Raw genomic sequence first — 23,884 nt, 5'->3', positions numbered from 1 at the left:
GATTAGCACCAGAGGCGCAGGTCCAAATCCCAGCTGTGGACAAGTCGCTTCATTGATTTGGACCTCAGTTTCCTCATTTGTGAACTGAGAGAGCTCAAAGTTCTCTGGATCTTGTAAAAGATGTGACCCCCATGATCAACAGATTTCACACGGTCATGAATGGCAGTTTTTGATAAAAAGCAAAAAAATCCCAAATCCCTTTGAAAATATATAGTTCTAGGTGGAATCCCTTATACATAAATATGATTAACCAAATCACTGAATTCCTGTCCACTGAATTCCTGTCATTTTCTTTTCTTTAATGACATTTTGGTTACTATTTATTTGGTTTTTAGGTCACTTTAATGTCTATATATGCTCACTCTTTCCCTTCTTTTTTTCTTTTCTTTCTGTTTTCTTTTTTTTGCTGAGGCAGTTGGGGTTAAGTGACTTGCCCAAGGTCACACAGCTAGGAAGTGTTAAGTGTCTGAGGCCAGATTTGAACTCAGGTCCTTCTGACTCCAGGACTGGTGCTCTATCCACTGCATCATCTAGCTGCCCCACTCTTTCCCTTCTTAATGAATCATCCCTTGTCTAAAAAAACAATAAAAAATAAAAATGATAAAAATAGTCCTGTAAAAACTAACTAATACATCAGCTGAGACTGCCATGTTTCACCCATGTAGTCCTCCATCTCCACAAAAGAAAGTGAACTACATTTCCTCATCTTCTTTGGGGCTAAGATTAATCATTAGAAAGGTAATAAATGCTTATTTAAATTCCACTGGTATTATTTATAATGGACTACAGCATTTAACCTGAAATTCTTTGTGAAGAGATCAAGATTATTCCCATTTTACACATGAGAAAATCAAACACAGAGTAGTTAAGGGAGTTGTCATAAATAGGAAATTAAAAAAAAAAAGAAACAAGACTATGTTGGAATCCAACCAGTAGGAGAAAAAAGATGTCAGCAAATATGTTCCTCATTAATTCAGAGGCCTTGTTGCTTCTGAAATAAGTCCCAGGATCATGCTGCTGACTGGGGCTTTTTGCTTTCCAAGAAAGCTTTCTGGTTCACTAAGATTTTTGCAAACTATTGCAGATGGTGGCAGCAGGCTGACTATTGACCCCCTTTATAATGGACTGGTGATTTGCTTTGTTCTGAACGCTGTGGAGACAAGAATTTCATGATTTTGTTATCTGTAATGATTTGCTCAGGTCAGCAACATGGACTGTTGGGAGGGGATAGAGATAGATGAGAAGGAAATGGGGAGGGGGAATAGGGAAAAGAAAGGAGAGAATGGAGGAGAAGGAGAAGAAGGGGAAAAGGAGAAGAAACAGAAGGAGAAACAGCAACAGAGGAAGAAGATGATGGAGCAGAAGCAGAAGCAAAAGAAAAAAGAAGATGGAGGAAGAAAAAGGAGGAAGAAGAAAAAGAATGAAAAAAGAAAATAAAGAAGAAGTAGAAGAGGTAGTAGTAGTAGTAGAAGAAGGAGAAGGAGAAGGAGGAGAAGGAGAAGGAGAAGAAGAAGAAGAAGAAGAAGAAGAAGAAGAAGAAGAAGAAGAAGAAGAAGAAGAAGAAGAAGAAGAAGAATTAGAAGAAGAAGAAGAAGAAGAAGAAGAATTAGAAGAAGAAGAAGAAGAAGAAGAAGAAGAAGAAGAAGAAGAAGAAGAAGAAGAAGAAGAAGAAGAAGAAGAAGAAGAAGAAGAAGAAGAAGAAGAAGAAGAAGAAGAAGAAGAAGAAGAAGAAGAAGAAGAAGAAGAAGAAGAAGAAGAAGAAGAAGAATTCGCCGGAGCTGAATATTTTAAGGCTTGTTCTGAATGGTGGTAAGAGTTAGAACACTAGGAGATGCTCAAGTTTAAGGGCAGGAGGAGGATTAAAACTGAACAAAAAAAAAGAGGTAGAAATGGAGTATGTAGAGAAGAGGGAGAGTGAATGTACCCCGGAATTGAAGGGCATGCAAGGCATGAAGAAGGGAGGGGACGGGTGGGGGAGCCTTTCCCAGAATATCAGGGAGCCCGAAGCAGGTTTGTAACAGGAGGAGAAGGAACCGGTAGGGAGGGAGACATTGAAATTTAAATAATGAACCTGACATTTGAAGCCTTGCTCAGGTTGGCTCCAAGGTACCCTAATTAGTTCCATTTATTATAATTTTTATTCACACTTTCTTTTTCAAAAAGATTGATTCCTTCTCCCCAGCCTGACTAGACTCCCTTAAAGAAAAAGGAGTTCAGCATATCTAACCAACAAATGAATATGCAGTAGTCTACTCCCTTAGCCCCCCCCCCCCCCGCCCCCAGAGCAAAGAGAGGGGCTTCCAGCCCTAGCTTTTATTCATCCCCTTTCATTTTCTTCAGTCTTTCTAGTTCTTAACTTTCCCTTTCCCACTGAGAGAAATAATTATTAATAACCAATGACTTGAGGACATCCAGGGTTCTCCCATTTTTTAAAAGTCTTCATTTCAAAAGTCAGTCTCTGAATTAAATTAATTTTCTTCTCAATCATGGTCCGACCCCACCCAATCTTTGAAAGAATGTAATCTCACTTGGGGAAGCCCAGTGTGTTCCACTCAGATTTCCATGGGGATAAATTCTCTGATTAAATTGCCTGGATGGGGTAATTGAGAAGTAAATGACATAATCAAAGTTCATTAGAATAGGTCCAGCTCCTCTTTGTAATATCCATTCTCTCATTACTTGTTAACCATTTGGAGTTGATTAGCACTCTCTGGAACCCCACTATCCAGGGTATACAAGCTTTGAGCCCACTATATGAGGGTCCTCATCATTCAAGAGTTCCAAATAATAAAATTTCTTTTTATATGAGAAAGAAAATAAAGTTAATAAAATAATATTTCTTGTATTAATAAAACTTTCAAAGCATTAATGAAATGACTAATTATTTGGAAATGATGTCTCTTAAATTTTTAAAATGTTCCGCCATATTTCTGCTTATCACCATGGAGTTCTCCATGCTTAGAATAGCTTCTCTCATCACCTTTTCAAGTCCTTCCCTTTCTTCAAGGCTCACTGGGTATACTTCCTCCTCTTTAGGATCCCCCCAGCATTGATTCCACCCTCCCTAAGCTTCCCATAGCCCTTTGCACAGGCATTCTGCCTTAAGGGAAGTCTCCTCTGTAATAGGGGTTGAGTAAGATGACTTCCAAGGTCTCCTCCATCTCACACAAAACAGCCTCCCGTTCATTAGATCGGACATTCTCTAGTGCAAGGGCTGCAGGAAATGCCATTTTGGTGGCCCCAGAGTCCGGCACATTGATCGAGCCCTGTGATTTTATTGGGAACATGAATCTACCAAAGCAGATGGATGAAAGGAAGAAAACAAGCATTTATCAAAAGTGTGCCAGGCACCGAGCTAAGTATTTCACAAATGTCTGTTCTCACTCAGCAGCACTAGCTCCATTCTACAGCAGAGAGCGGTTAAGTGACTTGTCCAGGGTCACAAATAAGTATGTGTCAGAGGCAGACCCTGAGTCCAGGTATTCCTGACCCATTGTTCCATGATACTTTTCATGTCCTGCACAAATGAGCGATTTTTTCTATTTGTTGAACTGAAGATACTTAAGAGGGAAGGGCTGGCTTCTGGGGTCTCTGAGGTGGGATGGGACCAGGACTTTTAAAATCAAGCCCCCCAGAGCTGAAGAAGCCTCAGCCACTAGTTCCCAGCTCCGAGCTCTGAGACCCCAGTTTCCTCAGAGCTGGGCAGCAATGGGGCTGGGACTTACCAGTGCTTTGGCATTAGGATTAGCTTTCTTGTCCAAGAGAATCTTGGCGACTTTGTAGTGGCCACAGTGGGCAGCGACGTGCAGGGCAGTCAAGTAGTCATTAGTGACATCATCAACAGGCACGTTATGCTGGAGGAGAAGCTGGACACAGTTTAGGTGATCCCCTTGGGTCGCCATATGCAATGGAGACAATCCATTCTGGAAAAGAATCAAGGAGGGAATTCAAAAAGGAGATATGTACCTTTCCCATCATACACTTCAAATTTATTGTTAATATGATATTCTTTGTTTTTCTATCACCCACATTTCTCAGTGCTTCTCTTCTTACCACTACCCAGACACCAATTCCTTATATCAAGGGCTTGTGGACACACACACACACACTATATATATATATATATATATATATATGTGTATATTAGATATATTAATAATTATATCTTAATGATTGGTTTTTATTTTATACATTTAAAAAATAAATATGAGAAGTGTGTAAGCTTCACCAGACTACCAAAGGGGTTCATGACAGAAAAAAGGTTCAGAACTCCCCTTCCTTATAAAAAAAAAAGAATAAAAAAGAGGAGGAAAAAGTTTGGCAAAACTAATGAACATATGACATACAGTATTTTATAATTATATATATATATATATACATATATATAATGTATAATATAATTTAGCTACTCTTAACATAGAAATGGTATGTATGATACTATCTCCTAATTTCTTTTGGGGGCCAATTGGTTATTAATTTCATAGCATTCAGTTTCCTTTTTTTTTGTTTTGTTTTTTTTTCATTTATATTAATTTAGTCGTTGGGTATCTCCTTTTCCTGATTGTGCTTTCTTCAGTTTGCATCAGTTCATTTATGTCTTCCCTTTCTTTCAGAGTCCCAATTCCTTGTAATATAGGAACAATTTATCACGTTCATGGGCCAGTTGTTTCCTAAAGGATGTCCACCTCCAGTTCTTTGGTACTCAAAACAATTCTTCCCTAGTCTTAAAAAACCCCCCAAATTTGCCTGATTGATTCTTCAAAGTGAAATATGAAGCACAGGTGCTAGCAGATGTGAGACTCAATTTTCCACAGGGAGAATCTTTTTAAGAAAAAAAAAATTCCTTATGCTTACCTGGATAAACAGTAGCTACTTTTAACACGGGTCCTCCCACTTTTTTACATCAATCAAACAGTAAATTGTCAGGGATGACATTTTGTTCCTGATTTTCAAAATAGTCTGTACTACAACAATAGAAAACTGGAACATTTGCTAAATTCTGCATTGATTCTATTTTTTGATTTTAAAATTGAAGGGAAGAAAAAAAAGAGACCGAGACAGATTTATGAAACTTTTGGCTGCCATATAGTCATCCCTTAAATTTTCTGTTGTAAAATGTTAAGCATTTGGTAGTGAATACTATTCTTATCCTATATGATGGTTCGTAAAATGAGAGAGTATATCCTTAAGATCCCCTTCCTCTTAGGAGTCCTTTGATTGTGTGATAATTGATTACATTTCTGGTCCCTAAATGTCATTTCATCACTTTTACCTATTAAGAAAGTTCCCCCAATTTTTCATCAATATGGTGCCCTCATGTGGTGAGACAAGCCACTGACTGGAGTGATAATTACAAATCAGCAGCATTGTTATCAGTTAGCCAGTTGTGCAAAACTGCTTTTTTCCTCCTCTTTCTTTTGAAAGTCTTTGTTATAAGACATGGCTCCTGGGGAAAGGGGAAGGGGGGAAAGAAAAGGGAGGAGAGAGAGTTACTTAGAAATGAAAGTAATGGAAAAACAAAAGATTTCAGTAAAATAAAAATAAAATCAACAGCTCCACAATATCTGAATAGAAGAACAGACAGAATTTAATTTAAAAAATTAAAAGAGGGGGCCACAGACAAGGGAAAACTGCACGTGTGATTAGGGATGACGATGGAAGTCCTCAGTGGATTTCATTGATGCAACTTAGGTTCCAGGAAGCCAGAAAATTCATATTTGAAGAAAAATGATTCCCCGAGCCTCCAATGACCCAGATACTTTCCATTTCTAAGTCTTACATGATTTACATCCCCATAAAAATTCATCTGAGTAACAAATGCAGGTCTTTTGGAGGAAAATAAAGGTATCAAAGAAAGTTGCCTGTAACTGTACTGAGTTGATGGAGCTGGGAGCAGGGGTTTCTAAATCCTATTGTATTATTAAGACTAAGCAGTTATTTCTCCTTTATCTATAAGGGAAAATATAAAAGATAAAAGAGCGGGCTCTCCTATATTCCTCTGTACCATTCTGAGGGGGGGGTCGCTCAAGACCAGGCGGACAGCTCCATCAGAGAAAGGGCCACACCTCATTTGTTTCAGTAGCACCCATGGCTACAGGGTGCTTTTCGCAAGAAGCTATTTGATAAATAGTACGAGTGATAATCAGAAAAAGGAGAATGTCACTAAGAGATATGACTCCTTAGAGGGCAGACTATCGTATTTGCATGTATTTGCATCCCCCTGTGCCTAGCATAGTGTGTAGTCACAGAGCAGGTACTTAAGAAATATAAGATTGGTTGAAAAAACTAATCATGGAAACCCACATTTATACAGCCCCTTCAAGTTTTCTAAGCTATTTATAGACTGATCTATCTTACTGTGAGCCACAGACTTTTTTTTTTTTTTCTCAAAAACAAAACAAAACCTCTTCCGTTCTAATCTTAGTCAATGTTTTGGAAAAAACCAAAATTGGAGTCCCATTGGCTACAGGGTAGAATAATTTCCTATTTAAGGCATTGTAGCCCATAGATTTATACACTGGTTTAGACCTCAAAAAAATGTACTCTCTGTCTCTCTCTGTGTGTCTGTCTCTCTGTCTGTCTCTGCCTCTCTCTGTGTCTCTGTCTCTATCTCTCAGTCTCTCTCTCTGTGTGTCCTCTCTGTGTGTCTGTCTCTGTCTCTGTCTCTCTCTGTGTCTCTCTCTGTGTGTCTGATTGTCTCTGTCTCTCTCTCTGTCTCTGTGTGTCTGTCTCTGTCTCTCTCTCTGTCTCTGATTGTCTCTGTTTCTGTCTCTCTGTGTTTCTGTCTCTCTGTGTGTTTCTCTCTGTCTCTGTCTCTCTGTGTCTCTGTCTCTGTCTCTCTCTCTGTGTCTCTGTCTGGCTCTCTGTGTGTCTCTCTCTGTCTCTGATTGTCTCTGTTTCTGTCTCTCTGTGTGTTTCTCTCTGTCTCTGTCTCTCTGTGTCTCTGTCTCTCTCTGTGTCTCTGTCTGTCTCTCTGTGTGTCTCTCTCTGTCTCTGTCTCTCTCTCTGTGTCTCTGTCTGGCTCTCTGTGTGTCTCTCTCTGTCTCTGTCTCTCTCTTTGTCTGTCTCTGTCTCTCTGTCTTTATCTCTCTGTCTCTGTGTCTCTGTGTCTCTCGGTCTCTGTCTCTCTCCGTGTGTGTGAGACATAGCTTCAAAAAGAAACCATGAGCCCCTGGGGTCACCTACACTTCTCTTTGGCACTTCACACTCCTGACAAGCTGGCTGCAGATTCTTTCCAGGATCAGTGCACATCATTCTCCTCCACTCACTACGGCCTTCTTGCTGTTCCTCAGACAAGATACTCCATCTCCCACCTACTCAGGCTGTGGCTCTGGCTAGAAGGCATTGCCTTCTCACCTCCACCTCTTAGAATCTCTAGTTCCTCTAGTGCCGTCTCTTACCTGAGACTGTTCATCCCTCACCGTCCCAGCTACTAGTTCTCTTTCCCTCAATTACTTTAAATTTATGTTGCATCTGTTATGAATGTTTAATATGTCTGTGTTCTTTCCCCTACTAGAACCTAAGCTTTTGTGGGGCAGGAACTCTCAGTTTTATCTTTCTTTTCCCAGCACAGTGCTTGACACAAATTGCACGTTTAATAAATTTTATGATTTAATTGATTTCTGGAAGAAACAGAAAAATAAGGTCTTATACCCCAGGAAAATGTGGAGAAAAGAGCAGTGCGGTCACAAAGCTGAGGAGCGGGAAAATGTGACCTTTTTAGAGAGGGGCTCCTGAGGGAAATCTGACCCGCAGCTGGAGAGGACCTCAGAGCCATCACTTCCAATCTCCTCCTTTGACATATGAGGGAACGGAGGCCCAAGGTCACGTATAAGCCGGGCTTTGACTCCAAACCCCTGGCTCTTCTCACTCACAATTTTAGAAAGTTTGAATGAAATAGTACCAGAATGCCCAGGGTCATCTGCAGAAAGGCCCTCTTTTGTTTGGAAGAGAGCGAGAAATGAGAGGTGATGGTAAGTGGAGGTGCTGGCCAGGAAGGATGGCAGGGGAGGGCATTAACCGAAATAGAAGCAGCCCATGAAAGGCCCCACATGGAGCCCTTACCTTGGCTTAGGGGAATGGCCACTGAGATCAGAAAACTTAGGACCCAGCATGGGGCAGAAGGCTCAGAGTCAGAGAGGAGATCCAGGTCAAAGCCACTGGGGAGCCCAGCCCTTGAAAGGACAGGGCCATGGATTTAGCAGTAGAAGAGGCTGCAGGCGCCTCATTTTGTGGGTGAGGAGACAGGCTCAGAAAGAAAAGCATGTGCTTATGTGGCTCATAGAGCCCGGACCAGAGAGAAACACGGCACCCAGAGCTGAAAGAGACCTCAGAGAGCATCTAAAACAGCTTCTTTGTACAGATGGGGAAACTGAGGCAGGCAGGGGTTAAGTCACTTGCCCAAAGTAGCTTTGAAGCACCTGAGACAGGAGTAGTCTAGGAGAAGGATAGGACCCAGATCCAGATGATGATGATGATGATGATGATGATATTAATAATAGTAAATAACCTTAACAACTTTAGCTTTGAATGTTGCTTTGCAAATACATATATTTTCATGCTGACAACAATCCTGGGAGACAGGTGTTATTATTTTTATTTTAGAGATGAGGAAACTGAGGCAGAAAGAAATTAACTGACTTTTTCGGGTTACTCAGCTAGTCTGAGGTTGGATTTGAACTCAGGACTTTCTGAGTCTAGCTCAACCCTCCATCAATTATATCATTTAGCGGTCACTAATTGTAAGACAAAATAATACAAGACAAGTACGAATAACAAAGCATCACACAAATTATGAAACAATGGAAGGTCTTGGGAAGAAGCTGGGGAAAATGTATAGAGAATATGAGCACCAGATTCAAATCTCTCTACTCCCTGGAAGAGCTGACACAAGCACAGTGCCTGGTCCATGGTAGATATTTTACAAATGCTTATTGATTGATTGCCTTTAGTTTTCCTGCATCTCAGTTTCCTCATCTGTAAAACAAGGCGATAGGACTATATGGTTGTCTCAAGGGCAGGGAGACAAAAAGGAACGATCAGTGTCTCTAGAGCTGGAAGTCCTGGGTGCAAATCCCACCTCAGACATTTGCTATCACTTCTGTGACCTTGCACTTAAATGCTCAGACTTTAGTCCTAACTAATAACGCTAAATGGCACTAAATGGCACCTGAGGTCTCTCCCGGATCTTGGGCTTTGGTCCTAGAGAGTGTTAGGCCCATTCATTGCCCGCCATATTAGCCTCCCGAATCTGCAGATTCCAGGTCTCCAACTTGTCTCCATAATCCACTTTTCTAGTTGTGAAAAACACATAAAATGATGTTTAAAGACCCATAAAACAGGACTTTCTGGGATGACTCATTTTGCATCAATGCATCATCAAATCCACCGAGAACTTAAGGGAAGGTGATGGCTGCCAAAGACCATTCCAACAGGATATTCTGAGTGACTCCAACAGAGCCAGAGTTCTGGTGACAGAGTGGGGGCTCCAAGCCTCCTCTAGGACCTGGTCATTGAAAAGAGTCAGAAAGATATTACCTTGGTTTTGGAGAGGATGGGGGCAGCTCGATCCAAGAGCATCTCCACCACTTGCTCGTGACCACTCCTTGCTCCACAGTGGAGGGGAGTCAACCCGTCCTGTGGAACACAAGCAACGACTCTGATTAGCTTCCACAGTAAGCTCCTCCAACGAGTGATCGCAATATGTTGTGGGACCTCGGTTTCCTCATCTGTAAGATGGGAGGGTTGGACCTCTGAAATACGTCTAGCTTTCGGTCTCTGAGCAATGGTCACAGGACGTGTGGGAAGGTCTTTGCAGACTTTGTATTGCTAAGGAAATGTGCTATAAATATATATATATATATATATATACATGTATATATATATATACATGTATATATATATACATACATACATGTATATATATACATATATATATAAATAAAATTTTTTTTCCTGTAACATGGAAAGTTAGGATTTCATGGCCCTGGAAGTTCCTTCCATGCTAAAACTCTCCCCTTGTGATCCTCTGGTATGGACACCTTTTAAAGGACTCCCTTAGAATATTTTCTCCATTTTCCCTCTATAAAATGAGAGGGTTGGTCAAGAAGGCTTCTGACTGTCTTCGAGCTCTGGATCTGAAGCTATGATCTTATTGTGACCTCAGAGCAGGCACTGATCTCTCTGACCCTGAATTTCCTCCTTGGTAAAAGGATTGGCCCAGATGCTCTATGGAAAGGCACACTGTCTGGCATAAAGGGCAGAAGGAAATATCTCTTCCTAATGAGAATTATTTATCAATCAGATGTGATTTTGACTTAGGAAGACCAACAAGGTATTTTTGTGTAACAGTATGAATGGGCCGTGAAAAGAAAATTTCAAAAAGGATTCGTATTAAATTAGAAACCAAATATTTTTATGAGAAAAGTTATCATTCTAGTTTTATTTTCACTTATTAAATTTTAATCATTTGATGGATTTCTTTGGGGTTTATTCCACCTTCATTTCTGAATATATTCCCTCCCACCTCCCAGAGAATCATCATAACAGAGAATAAAAGAAAGGTAGAGAATAAAAAAGGTGGTTCACACAAACCAACCAATATATAACCTTAATCTGGTGGTTTTATAGCCCTCACTTTTGCAAAGAAGGAAGGCAAGGTAGCCTTTCTCACACTTCTTCAAGTAATTTTAGCATCGAAACTCATTTATTTAAATAAAAACATATCTGTGGTTTTAAAACTACAAGGAGGCCTCTTCAGTCAGAAGCCTAGTGATAATGCTGAAGATTTCTTTCCAGGTGTCTTGGAAGACTTGGGTTAAAATCTCACCTCAAACACTCACCAGTTATCTGACCCTAAGTCACTTAATCTCTCTTCACTTTACTTTACTCACTTTACTTACTAAAGTTACTTAATTTACTTTACTCTGTAAAACAAGGCGGATTGCTTTCAAGGGCTGGAAGGCTGCTTTTGATTTTAAATTTATGCTCTGATGGAAAATGCCATCCACATCCAGAGAACTATGGAGATTGAATGTGGGGTGAAGCAGAAAATTTTCACTTTCTTTTTTGTTTGTTTGTTTGTTTGCTTTTTCTTTCTCATGGTTTTTTCCCCTTTGGTCTGATTTTTGTTTTTGTATAATGTGGAAAAAATGTTTACAAGGCTTGCCCATATTTAACCTATGTCAGATTGCTTGTTGTTTTGGGGGAAGGAAGAAGCAAGGGAGGGAGGGAGAACAATTTGGAATACAAAGTCTTACAAAAATGAATGTTGAAAACTATTTTTACATGTACTTGGGGAAATAAAATATTATTGAGAAAAAATAAAAAATAAATATATGATCTAAAAACAAAATAGTGACTTTGGAGAGAAGGGGAGGACATATCTCTGCTTCCCTTTATTGCAGAGGCAGGGACTATGGCTATAGAATGTTTCATTATGAGTCTAAATCAGTTGATACACTGACTGGTTTTGCTGATTTGCTTTTTAAAATCTGTCCTTTTTATTTTGTGATAACAAATGACTTGCCAGATAAGAGATAGAACACGGGTACATTCAGAAATGAAAGTGATGTAGAAACAAAAGATTACAACAAAAAATTGGATAAAGGAAATAAAGCACAGAGTGAAGAAGAAATAAGTACCAAAATGAAATGAAAATGAAATAAAATGTTTTTTTCCAGCGGTCAGAAATCTTAGCTTTATTATTAGTAAAGAAGGTTGTCAGGAACCATAATATCCTATCCTGTTTCATGAATACTTAGCTATACATAGTGAGCTGGGGATTATTTTTTATTTGTTGAAGTAAGGGATTATATTTTTTTCTTCTTTTTCTCTACTTTGAGAGAATAGATTCAACACATTCAAAAGCCACAGAAAATATTTCTTTAAGCTCTCCCTGAGTAGGAAATCAAACAATATGTTATCAAATGCATTTATCCTTTTCTTTTTTTTGTTGCAGAGCCCACTTTCACATTTGAAAACCCAAGTCTTGACTATCTCAAAACTAGAGGGCTCACAATATGATTTCCCTTGCCTGTCATCAAGGGGAGGGAGTAGAGGGAGGGAGGGGATAATGTGGAAAAATAAATACAAGGGATAATGTTATAAAAAATTACTCATGCATATATACTGTCAAAAATTATAAATAAAATTAAAAAAATATGATTTCCCAACACTTAACCCTTTAGTCTTGTTGAGAATACTCACTCTCTGTTTGGTGGAATGGAAATATTCTTTCATTTCTTCCTCTTTGTTTTCTCCTTGCTTTTTTTTTTTTTTTTTTTTAAAGTCAGTTTATACTTATATTAGTTCCTCATCATGGTGTGACTATGGTACTGGGTTATCTGTGACCCCTCCCTCCCTTAGAACTCAGGTTCTAGCTGGGGATAAAACTGGGAAGAGTTCTAGACAAAGTGTCACGATCAGCTGTCTGTTCTCCAAAGACAAGCTAAGGAAGCTCAAGAGAGGTTCATCTACGAGTTGGCTACAGAAGTATATGGTTTTTGGTCACAGAAGCTGTCATCATGATCATCAGCAACCGTCATTGTCATCACAGGAATTGCTAATTTTGTGTAATACTTCAAGGCTTGCCAAGTACTTACAACATTATTTCATTCTATACTTCTGCAAGATAAGAGCTATCATTAACCCTGTTTTATAGATGAGGAAATTGAGATATAGAGAAAACAATTGAGTCTCTTGCCCAAGGTCATACAAGAAGTATCTGAGGTCAAATTTGAATTCAGATCTTTCTTATTTTCTTATTACAACTTCAAAGACCTTCCACCAAAGGACAGAGAATAGCTATGGCCATGGAGGAGATACTCAAACCAATGAAATCAGACTCTTAAGCAAAGGAGTGAAGTAAGTAACAGCCCCAATGGTAGCCTATAGACAAAGGGGGAAAGAAGGAAGAGGAGTTACTATAGAGGGAAAACAGTGGGGAGATTTGCTATGTTAGATTTATGAAAAGACATCAATCAAAATTTCACGGATGAGAATGTATCTAGACGGCAATCTATCCCTGTGAAGGGAGTGCTCATAATAACGGGGGCATAACTACATTAAATGTAATGGAGTAAATCAAAATGCTATGGATAGATAAAATAAAACCAAACCAAACCATTTTCTCTGGCAAAAATCCAGCCTTATTGGTTCTCTTCTAATAAGTCATCAAAGCATAGATTAAGACCATAAGTGTCTTCTTCATGAATGAACAAGATTGTAAATTTGGTCAAGTCTCTCCATTTAGTTAGGCCTCTGTATTTGTTTGTTTGTTTGTTTTTGTTCTTGTTTACTTGTTTTTGTTATTCTAGAGGAAGAAGGAGGACCAGATGGCCTGAAGGCAAAACTTTGATCCTCTGAATTCTGTTCAAAGTCCTTCTGATTATCCATGCCACTTGAGGCATTAAATACTGGGATTTTTTTTTTTTTTTAACTGCTTTCATGAAGGATTTCCAGCATTACTTGTGGATGATATTGTGTTGTGTAGGTGACAATCTACACAAGAAAAGTAAAGTGGATGAATTATGTCCCACCTGATTGATGATTGATATTCCACTGATCTATCAGCATATATATCTTAGAAAGACACTTCTAGGGAACAATAACAGAACTGAACAAGAAGAATGGTGAGCAGGGTGGCATTTGAGAATAATAATAATAATAGAGAATGATATAATTTATTATTATTATTATTACTATTACTTTTAATAATGATCCCAAGATACTCTGGAGCAAAAAACACCCATCTTTTAAAAAATGTCCCACTTAGGCTTGTGGTGATGCTGTAAAATATCTGACATTTATATAGCATTCTAAAGCTTGAAAAATCCCTTATCTACCTCTTCTCGTTTGATGCTTGCAATAACCTGGTAACATAAATAAGAAAAGCATCATTTGTCCCATTTTAGACATGATATTCAGAGAGATTATTGGTCATAGTGGCACAGAATTCAAACCTAATTTTTATTGATTTATTTAATTGATTGTGAGACACAGTAATTGCCAAAAAGTAAAAAATGAGAGGTCACCCAAAGAATAAGGGAAAGACTCGCAGAGGTCAAGAAGTGGTGGTATAACTACCACCAACTCAGCATGTGAGGAAGGGATACACATGATGGATGCATCCAGATGTTCCATCATTGGAAAGGATTGCAGCTACTTGTTTAGTGAGAGAGAAGTACAACATCTGGACGGTCTGGATGCTGCACTGACCCCGTATGGGGGGACTAAGGAAAGAGCAAGGGATTGGGAGCAAGGGTTTTCTGGTTCAAATCCAGCTGGCTATGTATCTGACACAGGGCAAGTTCCTGAGCCTTGCTGAGTCTCAGCTTGCTCTAAATCTATGACTCCCCCACTAAGTCACTTAATTTCTCCATCTATAATATAAAAAGGGGGGCACTGGTGTTGGGCTAGATGATGTCTCCGGTTCCTGAGCTCCAAAGCTATGATTCCAAGTCAGGGAGCCTCTCGGGGTTTCAACTGTAAAACGAGGGAGTTGACTTAGCTCTAAATTTTTCAGTCTATGATGGCAAAGTACTTAACCTTATGAGCCTCAGTTTCCCTCTATGTAATGTGAAGTTGGACTAAATGGCCTCTAAGGTCCCCTCCAGTGATAAATATAGGATCCTAGATTCCTGTAAGGGATTTATAGGAAGATGTGGATGGGATTCGTGCAAGAGAAGGAGAGATGGGGGGCTCCCTGTGCATCTGGGAAGAAACCCCTGCTCGATGAGATCATGAGTCCAATAAAATGATGTTCAAAGAATGGCACAAAGCCTTTCCCAGCTCCAAACCCTATTTTACTTTTCTTGCTCACTGCTGTTCTCTCTTTGATCCTCTCTGTAAATCTAAGAGTTTGGGCCCCATGAAAAACCTTCAGAAAAAGGAGTGTAAAAAGGAAAGATGGTTCCCCCTCTCTTTCAATAGGGTAAGAGATGTAAGGTTCATTCTTCTGGGTCTCTGGCCTTTGAATCCCTTTGCCTCATTGCTCCAAGAAGCCATTCCAGTTTCACAAGATAAACCTGATAAATTATAGGGGAGGTGTGGAGTCCTGGGAGGCTGGGCCTGTCTCACCTGCTCCAGGGCTTTGTGCATTCTCCTTGGGCCTAGCTCAAGCGGCCAGCGACTTCAGATTTTAAACAAATGCCTCCGAATCCTTTTCAAAGGTAGAAGGCTCCTCAGACCCTGCTTGGCTAGCCCAGAAAATCTTCTTGTGAGAAAACCAAATAAAAGATGCCAGACAGGAGCATTACTGTTCTGTGGCTCTAAATGGTCAAATTAATGTCATCCCATAGAAAATGGGGGTGGGTTCCACTCCTACTTCTGACACATACTCCCTGGATCACAGAGAAACCCCTCAGCTGCAGAATAGAACACAGAAGACCTTGCCCACCCCAAATCCACGATTCCATGATCCCTATGGCCACGGAGACATTGGTTCTCCTTGCTATTCCACGGATAAGAATGACGGTTTTTAACGGCTCATTTAATGATTAAAATTCAGAGGCATAAAACTAAAAATAGACAAACAGGAAAGGACAATTGACAAACGACCTCCCTAAAGATGATTCTCAGCTCAGTCAAGTGAAAGACAGCCACGGACTGGATTTTGTAATGGTCGTTTTTCTTTTAAACAAAAGGACATACATACACTTGAGCCCTTTCAAATTGAGTCTTAAAAAACAAAAGTTTGTTTTGCTTAGGATGATAGGTTTAGAAGGGGCATCTCTTCTCATCCTCCTAGTTCACAGATGAGGAAACAGACCCATGAGGCTGTGATTTGCCCACAGTCACATGCACTTGAACCCACATTTTGACTCAAGAACCAGAGATCTGGAGATGTTACTATATGGAGAGAGCGGTGGGCCTGAATTTAAATCTGGCCTTAGACATTCGCTAGCTGTGTGACCCTCGGCAAGGCACTTAACCCTGTCTGCCTCAGTTTCTCCATCTGTAAATTGGGTATCCATGGTTGTTGTGATGATCAAACTAAGATAATATTTGTGGAACACTTAGCATAGTACCTGGAATTTAGTAAGCATGATACACATTTTAGCTATTTTGATGATGATGATGATGAATTCAAGTAGTGAAAGACAAAATAAAGACTGGAATGTGAATTAAGGGGTTTCTAACCCCAAATCCGCCATTTTTTCTACTTACCACAAAGAAAGATTTTTTTAAGGGCCTTTCTTCATAAAGCTTCTGAATTTTACTATGGCAGCTTATCTGACAAACCCGTCTCAAGCTAGGACCCGATACCCATTTTTGTGTGCTGGAGGAGATCCCTCCTCTCCACCTAAATTTATAGAGTTTATAAAGCAGGAAGGAGAGAGGAGCTCAGAGCTCTCACAGCAATTGGATGGAAGGCAGATAAAATGGACTGGGTCAAGAAAAATGCTGTTGGACCAATTCCCTCGATTTGTGAGGCTCCTACCCCTGCATCCTGAGCAATCATCTGCAGCCACAGCAGCCACTGGGTCTCCCACTTCACTTTGGGGACACATAAGGAGGAAGAGGAAGAGCATTTCCTTAGAAGGACTACAAGCTCCTTGTATCGCTGAGAAGCTGCGGTGTGATGTAGGGAGGGCACAGTGTGTGCAGGGGGGCCCAGGGGGACTCACACACAGATACGGACTCACAGACATAGACAGACAGACAGACCCGGAGGCACATGCTCGCATCCATACACCAGGCACTCACACCCATTCCTACATCCCTCCCCAGACTTCCTCTCAGACAATGGCTGTGCTGAATACCAGCAGGCTGGTTGCTTTCTTTCCTCAGTAAAACTCCACAAAGGCCCCAGACAGATGGCCACCTTCATCTTCAGGGCCAGGGCTTTTTCATTTTAAAACTGATGAAGGCTTTCCTCCCCATAACATCCGGGAGACAAAGCATGAGGTGTGTGGCTCAAAGGATGGGCGTTAGATGTGCGGACAGAATGAGCCGGATTGAAGTCCACCTTCGGACACTTACTCTGTGACTCTAGGCCAGTGGTCCTCAAACTTGTTAAATAGGGGCCAGTTCACTGTCCCTCAGACTGTGGGAGGCCGGACTACAGTAAAAACAAAAGCTCACACTCTGCCTCTGCCCCTCAGCCCATTTGGTATAAGCCGGCGGGCCGCATAAATGTCCTCAGTGGGCCGCATTTGGCCCACGGGCCATAGTTTGAGAACCCCTGCTCTAGGCAAACCCCTAACTTCTTTGTGCCTCAGTTTCCTCATCTGTTAAATGAAGGTGGTGGGTAGATTCTGTGGCCTCTGAAACTCCTTCTCAGTCTTTGATCGTATGGTCCATACTGGCTGTGTGACTGTGTATGGCAATCAGTGCCCCCAACTCTCTAGGACACTAACGTGCAGAGAAAATCCTGAGGTCCTTACTGCAATAAAATCACAAAACCCCAAAGGAACCATGTTCCCTGCGATCCCCGTCTTGTCCCTTCACACCAGGCTGCACTCACTCTTGTGGGACATTTCCCAGCCCAAGGCTCCCATTATAGGCTAACCTCATCAGCCCCTACGCTCTCACCTGCTTCCCACCCTCTGTCCCTTGGATTGGAGGCAGGGGCCACAAAGCACTTGTCTCATCCTGATGCTGTATTGCATGATTATTGTTGCCTTTCTGTGGGGGAGGAAACCAGAAAGCAAATGATCTCCCTGGTCACAGAGCTGGTGAGCAGCCGTTCGAGAAGCCAGCCAGAGCTGTCCCGACCCCCCGGCTCCACTGCCGGGGCTCCTTCTGTGTCATTCGGTCAGTCTCAAGGGCTCAGAGCCCCGACCAGCTGCTACTATGTTAGATGGCACAAAAGGCCAAGAAACACCCGGAGAAAGGCTCAAACTTGTTTGTTTGTAAGTAAAACCAGGAATGAGACATGGGATCTGAACAAAAGCCTAAGAATGACGGCTGTTAAAATGGGTCTCCGGGGTTCCCCCAATCTCAGGCCAGAGTTCTGACAGGGGCTGTTTATTCTTTCCATTACTTGGCAAACGTTCCCCAGTAGGGATTCTAGTGATGAAACCGGCCCCAACTTTGGATTCTAAAGAGCTGCTGAACCATTCCCTATCTGTATGGGCTTGGCCAAGTCACATAGCTCCCGGGGTCTCAGTTTCCCCACTGTAAACGATTCCAGATTACAAAATCACAGACTTCAACCTGAAAGGGGCCTTAGAGGCCACTGGTGCCATCATCTCCCCAGTATCTGGAAGAGCATCCCTTTCACTCTGGCTTCCTCCCAGACCCGGTTCAACTCTCACCTTCAGAAGCAAACTTTGCCAGGTACCCCTAGCCACTGACTTTTCTCTGAGATTGCCTTTTGTATATCTTCCCTATACTTAGTTGTTTACCTATTTCTCCTCTGTTAGAAAGGGAACTCTTTAAGGGCGGGGACAGAATTTTTGTCATTCTATCCCCAGTGGTTCACACAATACCATAGTGTATGTACGTAAATACTTGTGTGAACAACAACCCTTGCAGTTAGGTTCTGAAGGAGTGCTAATGATGGTGACTGAAGGCGGAACACTATTCTAGATAAATTGGAGTTTCAAAGAGTTAGGTGGTAGGCCTTGGGTCACCCAGGCAGGGAGTGCCAGGATTAGGGTCTTCAGACACTAAGTCTTGGGTCACCCAGGCAGGAAGGGCCAGGATTAGGGTCTCCAGACACTAATTCTCATGCTCTTTCCCCATGCCGTGTTGAATTAAAGCCATGTATAATCCACAAAAGCCAGTTGTGTATTGAGAACAAGAAATGAGAATAAAGAGTTGGAGGAGATCAAAGGTTTCTCCTAGTGTGAATTCTAGTGTATGATAGTCTAAGGTAGTCTCAGTATACTGAGAATAAAGAAAGAGATTCAGAAAAAAGGCTTCCCATCTGTTGGATGATCTTTATGGAAAGACACGGCTAGGAAGTGTGCAGGGAGAGAGGGTCTGGCCCAGTTTCATTCTGCCTCAATGGCAAGAACAATTAACAAGGATAACATCCTTCCTTCATCAATATTGAGAAATAACCTTTGAATTTGGACCGGGGCTTTCACCTCTGTAGTGACCTCCCATCGAGGTAATTCCCTCTACCAATGCACAGGAGTATTTTTTCTGGAGATCTGCCCGGGGCACGGAGAGGGGGGATCATCTGTGTAGTCACTGGCACCCGCTCTCCATCCCCTATGCCAGAGATGCCTTCCTAATCATTTGAGTTTAGAAGGTTAGTTCCAAAGAGCAAACTTCGATTCCCCCAGCAATCACCAAAGACCAGAGAATTCAACACGGCAGTTCTCAAAAGTCTGGACGTTGGAGTGTGGAAATGAAGAGAAACTGGATGATTCACCTTTAAAAAGAGGAATTTGGGGTTTTCTAAGGCTGACTTGCCTTACATAATGCAGGACGGAGTAAGTACTGAGAAAGGCCTGTATTCCATGGAGTTCCACTGTAGCTTTTTAGCTTTGTGTCATGGGACTGGAAGATAAAGCGCATCGGGGAAAACGTGTGCTTCCCTCTTTGCAGGCTCCCCCTCCTCCCCAACTCTCCTCCTTCCTCCTCCTCCTCCTCCTGACATTTTCATTCTCTCCCTCCCCTTCACCCACACTCCCAATCACTAGTTAGTCATTTGAGCCAGAGAGAAAAGGGAATCTTTGACAAGGAGGGAGAAAAAATGCTCTACAAATTCTTGGCGTATTCCACACTTTCTTCCACAGAAAGCCTGCCAGAAATCTCGACCGGCCATCATTTGTCATCTTCCCCTCCCTACTGAAGCCTTGTCTATAAGGCGTGCTTTGGTATTCGGCTCTCTTTGGCCATGGTCACTCAGATATGCTTGTGAAAAACAAACCGAAAATCGGGTGGGCTTCTGGCTCCTGAGCGTCAAATTACGTCATTAAAGAGTCATGTGAAATATTGTCAAATTTTTCTGAATGGAGGTGGAGGCAAGGCCCACATAGATGGGAGTGAGGGAGATTATATTCTGGACCGGGGAGCTGGGTGACATCATTTGGCAAGTCACCGAACCTCAGTAGGCCCTTGGTCTCAGCTTGCGTCATGTATGTCAAAGGGATACCACGAGAAAAGCACATTGAGAACCTCTAAAACCTACGGAAATGTGAGTTGTGATCATCATGAAATGATGGAAGGACCGAGTCTCCAGCAAATATAGCTCCCTGGGCAGCTGGGACTGGCTATGGACATATGGTTGGAGGCTTCTGTTGCCATGGTTGAACAGAAACCCTTAAAGAGATGGAGACTGAGTTTCATTGAGAGGGAAGTGGGTATTACTAAGAGTCAGGATGACTTCCGCAAGAACAAGTCATTCCAGTCTAACTTTATCCCTCCCCATACTTTTTTAGGAGAGGAAGGGACAGAGTTAGGCATGTACTATGTCTCTGTTTCTGTCTTTATTTCTTTGTCTCTGTCTCCCTTCCTCCCTCCTTCTCTCTCTATCTCTTGTTCTTTGTCTCTCTCTCCTTTCTTCCCTCCTTTTTTCTCTCTGTGTCTCTGTCTCTCATTCTTTGTCTCTTCTCCTTTCTTCCCTCCTTTTTTCTCTCTGTGCCTCTGTCTCTCATTCTGTCTCTCTCCTTTCCTCCCTCCTTTTTCTCTCTCTGTCTCTGTCTCTCATTCTTTCTCTCTCCTTTCCTCCCTCCTTTTTTTCTCTCTGTCTCTGTCTCTCATTCTTTATCTCTCCTTTTTCTCTCTCTGTCTCTGTCTCTCATTCTTTCTCTCTCCTTTCCTCCCTCCTTTTTTTCTCTCTGTCTCTGTCTCTCATTCTTTATCTCTCCTTTTTCTCTCTCTGTCTCTGTCTCTCATTCTATGTCTCTCCTTTTTTCTTTCTGTGTCTCTGTCTCTCATTCTGTCTCTCTCCTTTCCTCCCTCCTTTTTCTCTCTGTGTCTCTGTCTCTCATTCTTTATCTCTCCTTTTTCTCTCTCTGTCTCTGTCTCTCATTCTATGTCTCTCCTTTTTTCTTTCTGTGTCTCTGTCTCTCATTCTGTCTCTCTCCTTTCCTCCCTCCTTTTTCTCTCTCTGTCTCTGTCTCTCATTCTTTCTCTCTCCTTTCCTCCCTCCTTTTTCTCTCTCTGTCTCTCATTCTTTATCTCTCCCTTTCTCCCTCCTTTTTCTCTCTGTCTCTGTCTCTCATTCTTTATCTCTCCTTTTCTCCCTCCTTTTTCTCTCTCTGTTTCTGTCTCTCATTCTATGTCTCTCCTTTTTTCTCTCTGTGTCTCTGTCTCTCATTCTATGTCTCTCCTTTTTTCTCTCTGTGTCTCTGTCTCTCATTCTTTCTCTCTCCTTTCCTCCCTCCTTTTTCTCTCTCTGTCTCTCATTCTTTATCTCTCCCTTTCTCCCTCCTTTTTCTCTCTGTCTCTGTCTCTCATTCTTTATCTCTCCTTTTCTCCCTCCTTTTTCTCTCTCTGTTTCTGTCTCTCATTCTATGTCTCTCCTTTTTTCTCTCTGTGTCTCTGTCTCTCATTCTATGTCTCTCCTTTTTTCTCTCTGTGTCTCTGTCTCTCATTCTGTCTCTCTCCTTTCCTCCCTCCTTTTTTCTCTCTGTGTCTCTGTCTCTCATTCTGTCTCTCTCCTTTCCTCCCTCCTTTTTCTCTCTCTGTCTCTGTCTCTCATTCTTTCTCTCTCCTTTCCTCCCTCCTTTTTCTCTCTCTGTCTCTCATTCTTTATCTCTCCCTTTCTCCCTCCTTTTTCTCTCTGTCTCTGTCTCTCATTCTTTATCTCTCCTTTTCTCCCTCCTTTTTCTCTCTCTGTCTCTGTCTCTCATTCTATGTCTCTCCTTTTTTCTCTCTGTGTCTCTGTCTCTCATTCTTTGTCTCTTCTCCTTTCTTCCCTCCTTTTTTTCTGTGTCTCTGTCTTTCATTCTGTCTCTCTCCTTTCCTCCCTCCTTTTTTCTCTCTGTGTCTCTGTCTCTCATTCTGTCTCTCTCCTTTCCTCCCTCCTTTTTCTCTCTCTGTCTCTCTCTCATTCTTTCTCTCTCCTTTCCTCCCTCCTTTTTCTCTCTCTGTCTCTGTCTCTCATTCTATGTCTCTCCTTTTTTCTCTCTGTGTCTCTGTCTCTCATTCTGTCTCTCTCCTTTCCTCCCTCCTTTTTTCTCTCTGTGTCTCTGTCTCTCATTCTGTCTCTCTCCTTTCCTCCCTCCTTTTTCTCTCTCTGTCTCTCATTCTTTATCTCTCCCTTTCTCCCTCCTTTTTCTCTCTGTCTCTGTCTCTCATTCTTTATCTCTCCTTTTCTCCCTCCTTTTTCTCTCTCTGTCTCTGTCTCTCATTCTATGTCTCTCTCCTTTTCTCCCTCCTTTTTCTCTCTCTGTCTCTGTCTCTCATTCTATGTCTCTCTCCTTTCCTCCCTCCTTTTTCTCTCTCTGTCTCTGTCTCTCATTCTTTCTCTCTCCTTTCCTCCCTCCTTTTTTCTCTCTGTGTCTCTGTCTCTCATTCTGTCTCTCTCCTTTCCTCTCTCCTTTTTTCTCTCTGTGTGTCTCTCTCTCTCCTTTCCTCCCTCCTTTTTTCTCTCTGTGTCTCTGTCTCTCATTCTGTCTCTCTCCTTTCCTCCCTCCTTTTTTTCTCTCTGTGTCTCTGTCTCTCATTCTGTCTCTCTCCTTTCCTCTCTCCTTTTTTCTCTCTGTGTCTCTGTGTCTCTCCTTTCCTCCCTCCTTTTTTCTCTCTGTGTCTCTGTCTCTCATTCTGTCTCTCTCCTTTCCTCCCTCCTTTTTTTCTCTCTGCGTCTCTGTCTCTCATTCTCTCTCCTTTCCTCCCTCCTTTTTTCTCTCTGTGTCTCTGTCTCTCATTCTGTCTCTCTCCTTTCCTCTCTCCTTTTTTCTCTCTGTGTCTCTCTCTCTCTCCTTTCCTCCCTCCTTTTTTCTCTCTGTGTCTCTGTCTCTCATTCTGTCTCTCTCCTTTTTTCTCTCTGTGTCTCTGTGTCTCTCCTTTCCTCCCTCCTTTTTTCTCTCTGTGTCTCTGTCTCTCATTCTGTCTCTCTCCTTTCCTCCCTCCTTTTTTTCTCTCTGTGTCTCTGTCTCTCATTCTGTCTCTCTCCTTTCCTCCCTCCTTTTTTCTCTCTGTGTCTCTGTCTCTCATTCTTTGTCTCTCTCCTTTCCTCCCTCCTTTTTTTCTCTCTGCGTCTCTGTCTCTCATTCTGTCTCTCTCCTTTCCTCCCTCCTTTTTTCTCTCTGTGTCTCTGTCTCTCATTCTGTCTCTCTCTCTTTCTCCTTTCCTCCCTCCTTTTTTTCTCTCTGTGTCTCCCCCTCCCTTCCTCCTTCCTTTTCTTTATCTCTCTGTCTGTCTGTCTCTGGCTCTCCACATACAGAGACATGTCATCTCCCCCTACAGCATAAAAGTGTCTTTGAGGGCAAGGAGAGTTTCTATATTTTTCTAGGCAAGTGTCAGCACTTAATAAATATTTGTGGATCAATTAATAGATACTTCTAGCCTTTCTCAAGCACTGACTGTGCATGAGGCACAAAGGAGGGAACAAGGATAAAGAAAGGGGATGAATCCATGGATATAGATGGAAAACTCCCATGGACAAATCCGACCGGCTCTTAGCCAGTTAGACCCGAGGCCCTGAGAGTTAAGGTGACTTATGAAGGTCTCCACAGCCAGTATGTGTCAGAAGGACTTCGAGCCAGGTCTTTCTGGCTCTGACGCCTTTCTCAAGTGCGGAAGATAGGAAGATAAAGGGAGGTAATGAGCCCTGCCAGAAAGGAATTGGAGATCCACAGAGAGAAGTAATTAGAAAGTAATTGGAGTGAACAAGAGGAGGAGAAGTCTCCTTTCCCTACTCTGCTTAGAGACTGCGGGAATGGCTGCCTGTCAAAGATGGCTGAATGTTCATCAGTTTTGCTGCTCTGTCCCTCACGCTCCCTTTTCCTTTTCCTTCTGTTGCAAGAAGAAGAGATAT

At 41.9% G+C, this 23,884-nt stretch overlaps 1 protein-coding gene across 5 annotated transcripts in view; it reads right to left on the bottom strand.

Moving 5' to 3' along the window:
* ANK3 (ankyrin 3) overlaps nucleotides 1-23,884 on the bottom strand; it is a 702,347-nt gene that overhangs the window by 166,647 nt on the left and 511,816 nt on the right. For all 5 annotated transcript variants that reach the window (XM_074297039.1, XM_074297040.1, XM_074297044.1 and 2 more), the window contains 2 exons: nucleotides 9,538-9,636; nucleotides 3,726-3,923 (listed from right to left, as the gene is read on the bottom strand). In XM_074297039.1, coding sequence (XP_074153140.1) covers nucleotides 3,726-3,923; nucleotides 9,538-9,636 — 297 coding nt within the window. The remainder of the gene's footprint in view (nucleotides 1-3,725; nucleotides 3,924-9,537; nucleotides 9,637-23,884) is intronic.

This window comes from Sminthopsis crassicaudata, chromosome 2 (assembly GCF_048593235.1).
Source record: "Sminthopsis crassicaudata isolate SCR6 chromosome 2, ASM4859323v1, whole genome shotgun sequence".
In the NCBI taxonomy this organism is placed as follows: domain Eukaryota; kingdom Metazoa; phylum Chordata; class Mammalia; order Dasyuromorphia; family Dasyuridae; genus Sminthopsis; species Sminthopsis crassicaudata.
This window is presented reverse-complemented; position numbering and strand designations above follow the sequence as displayed.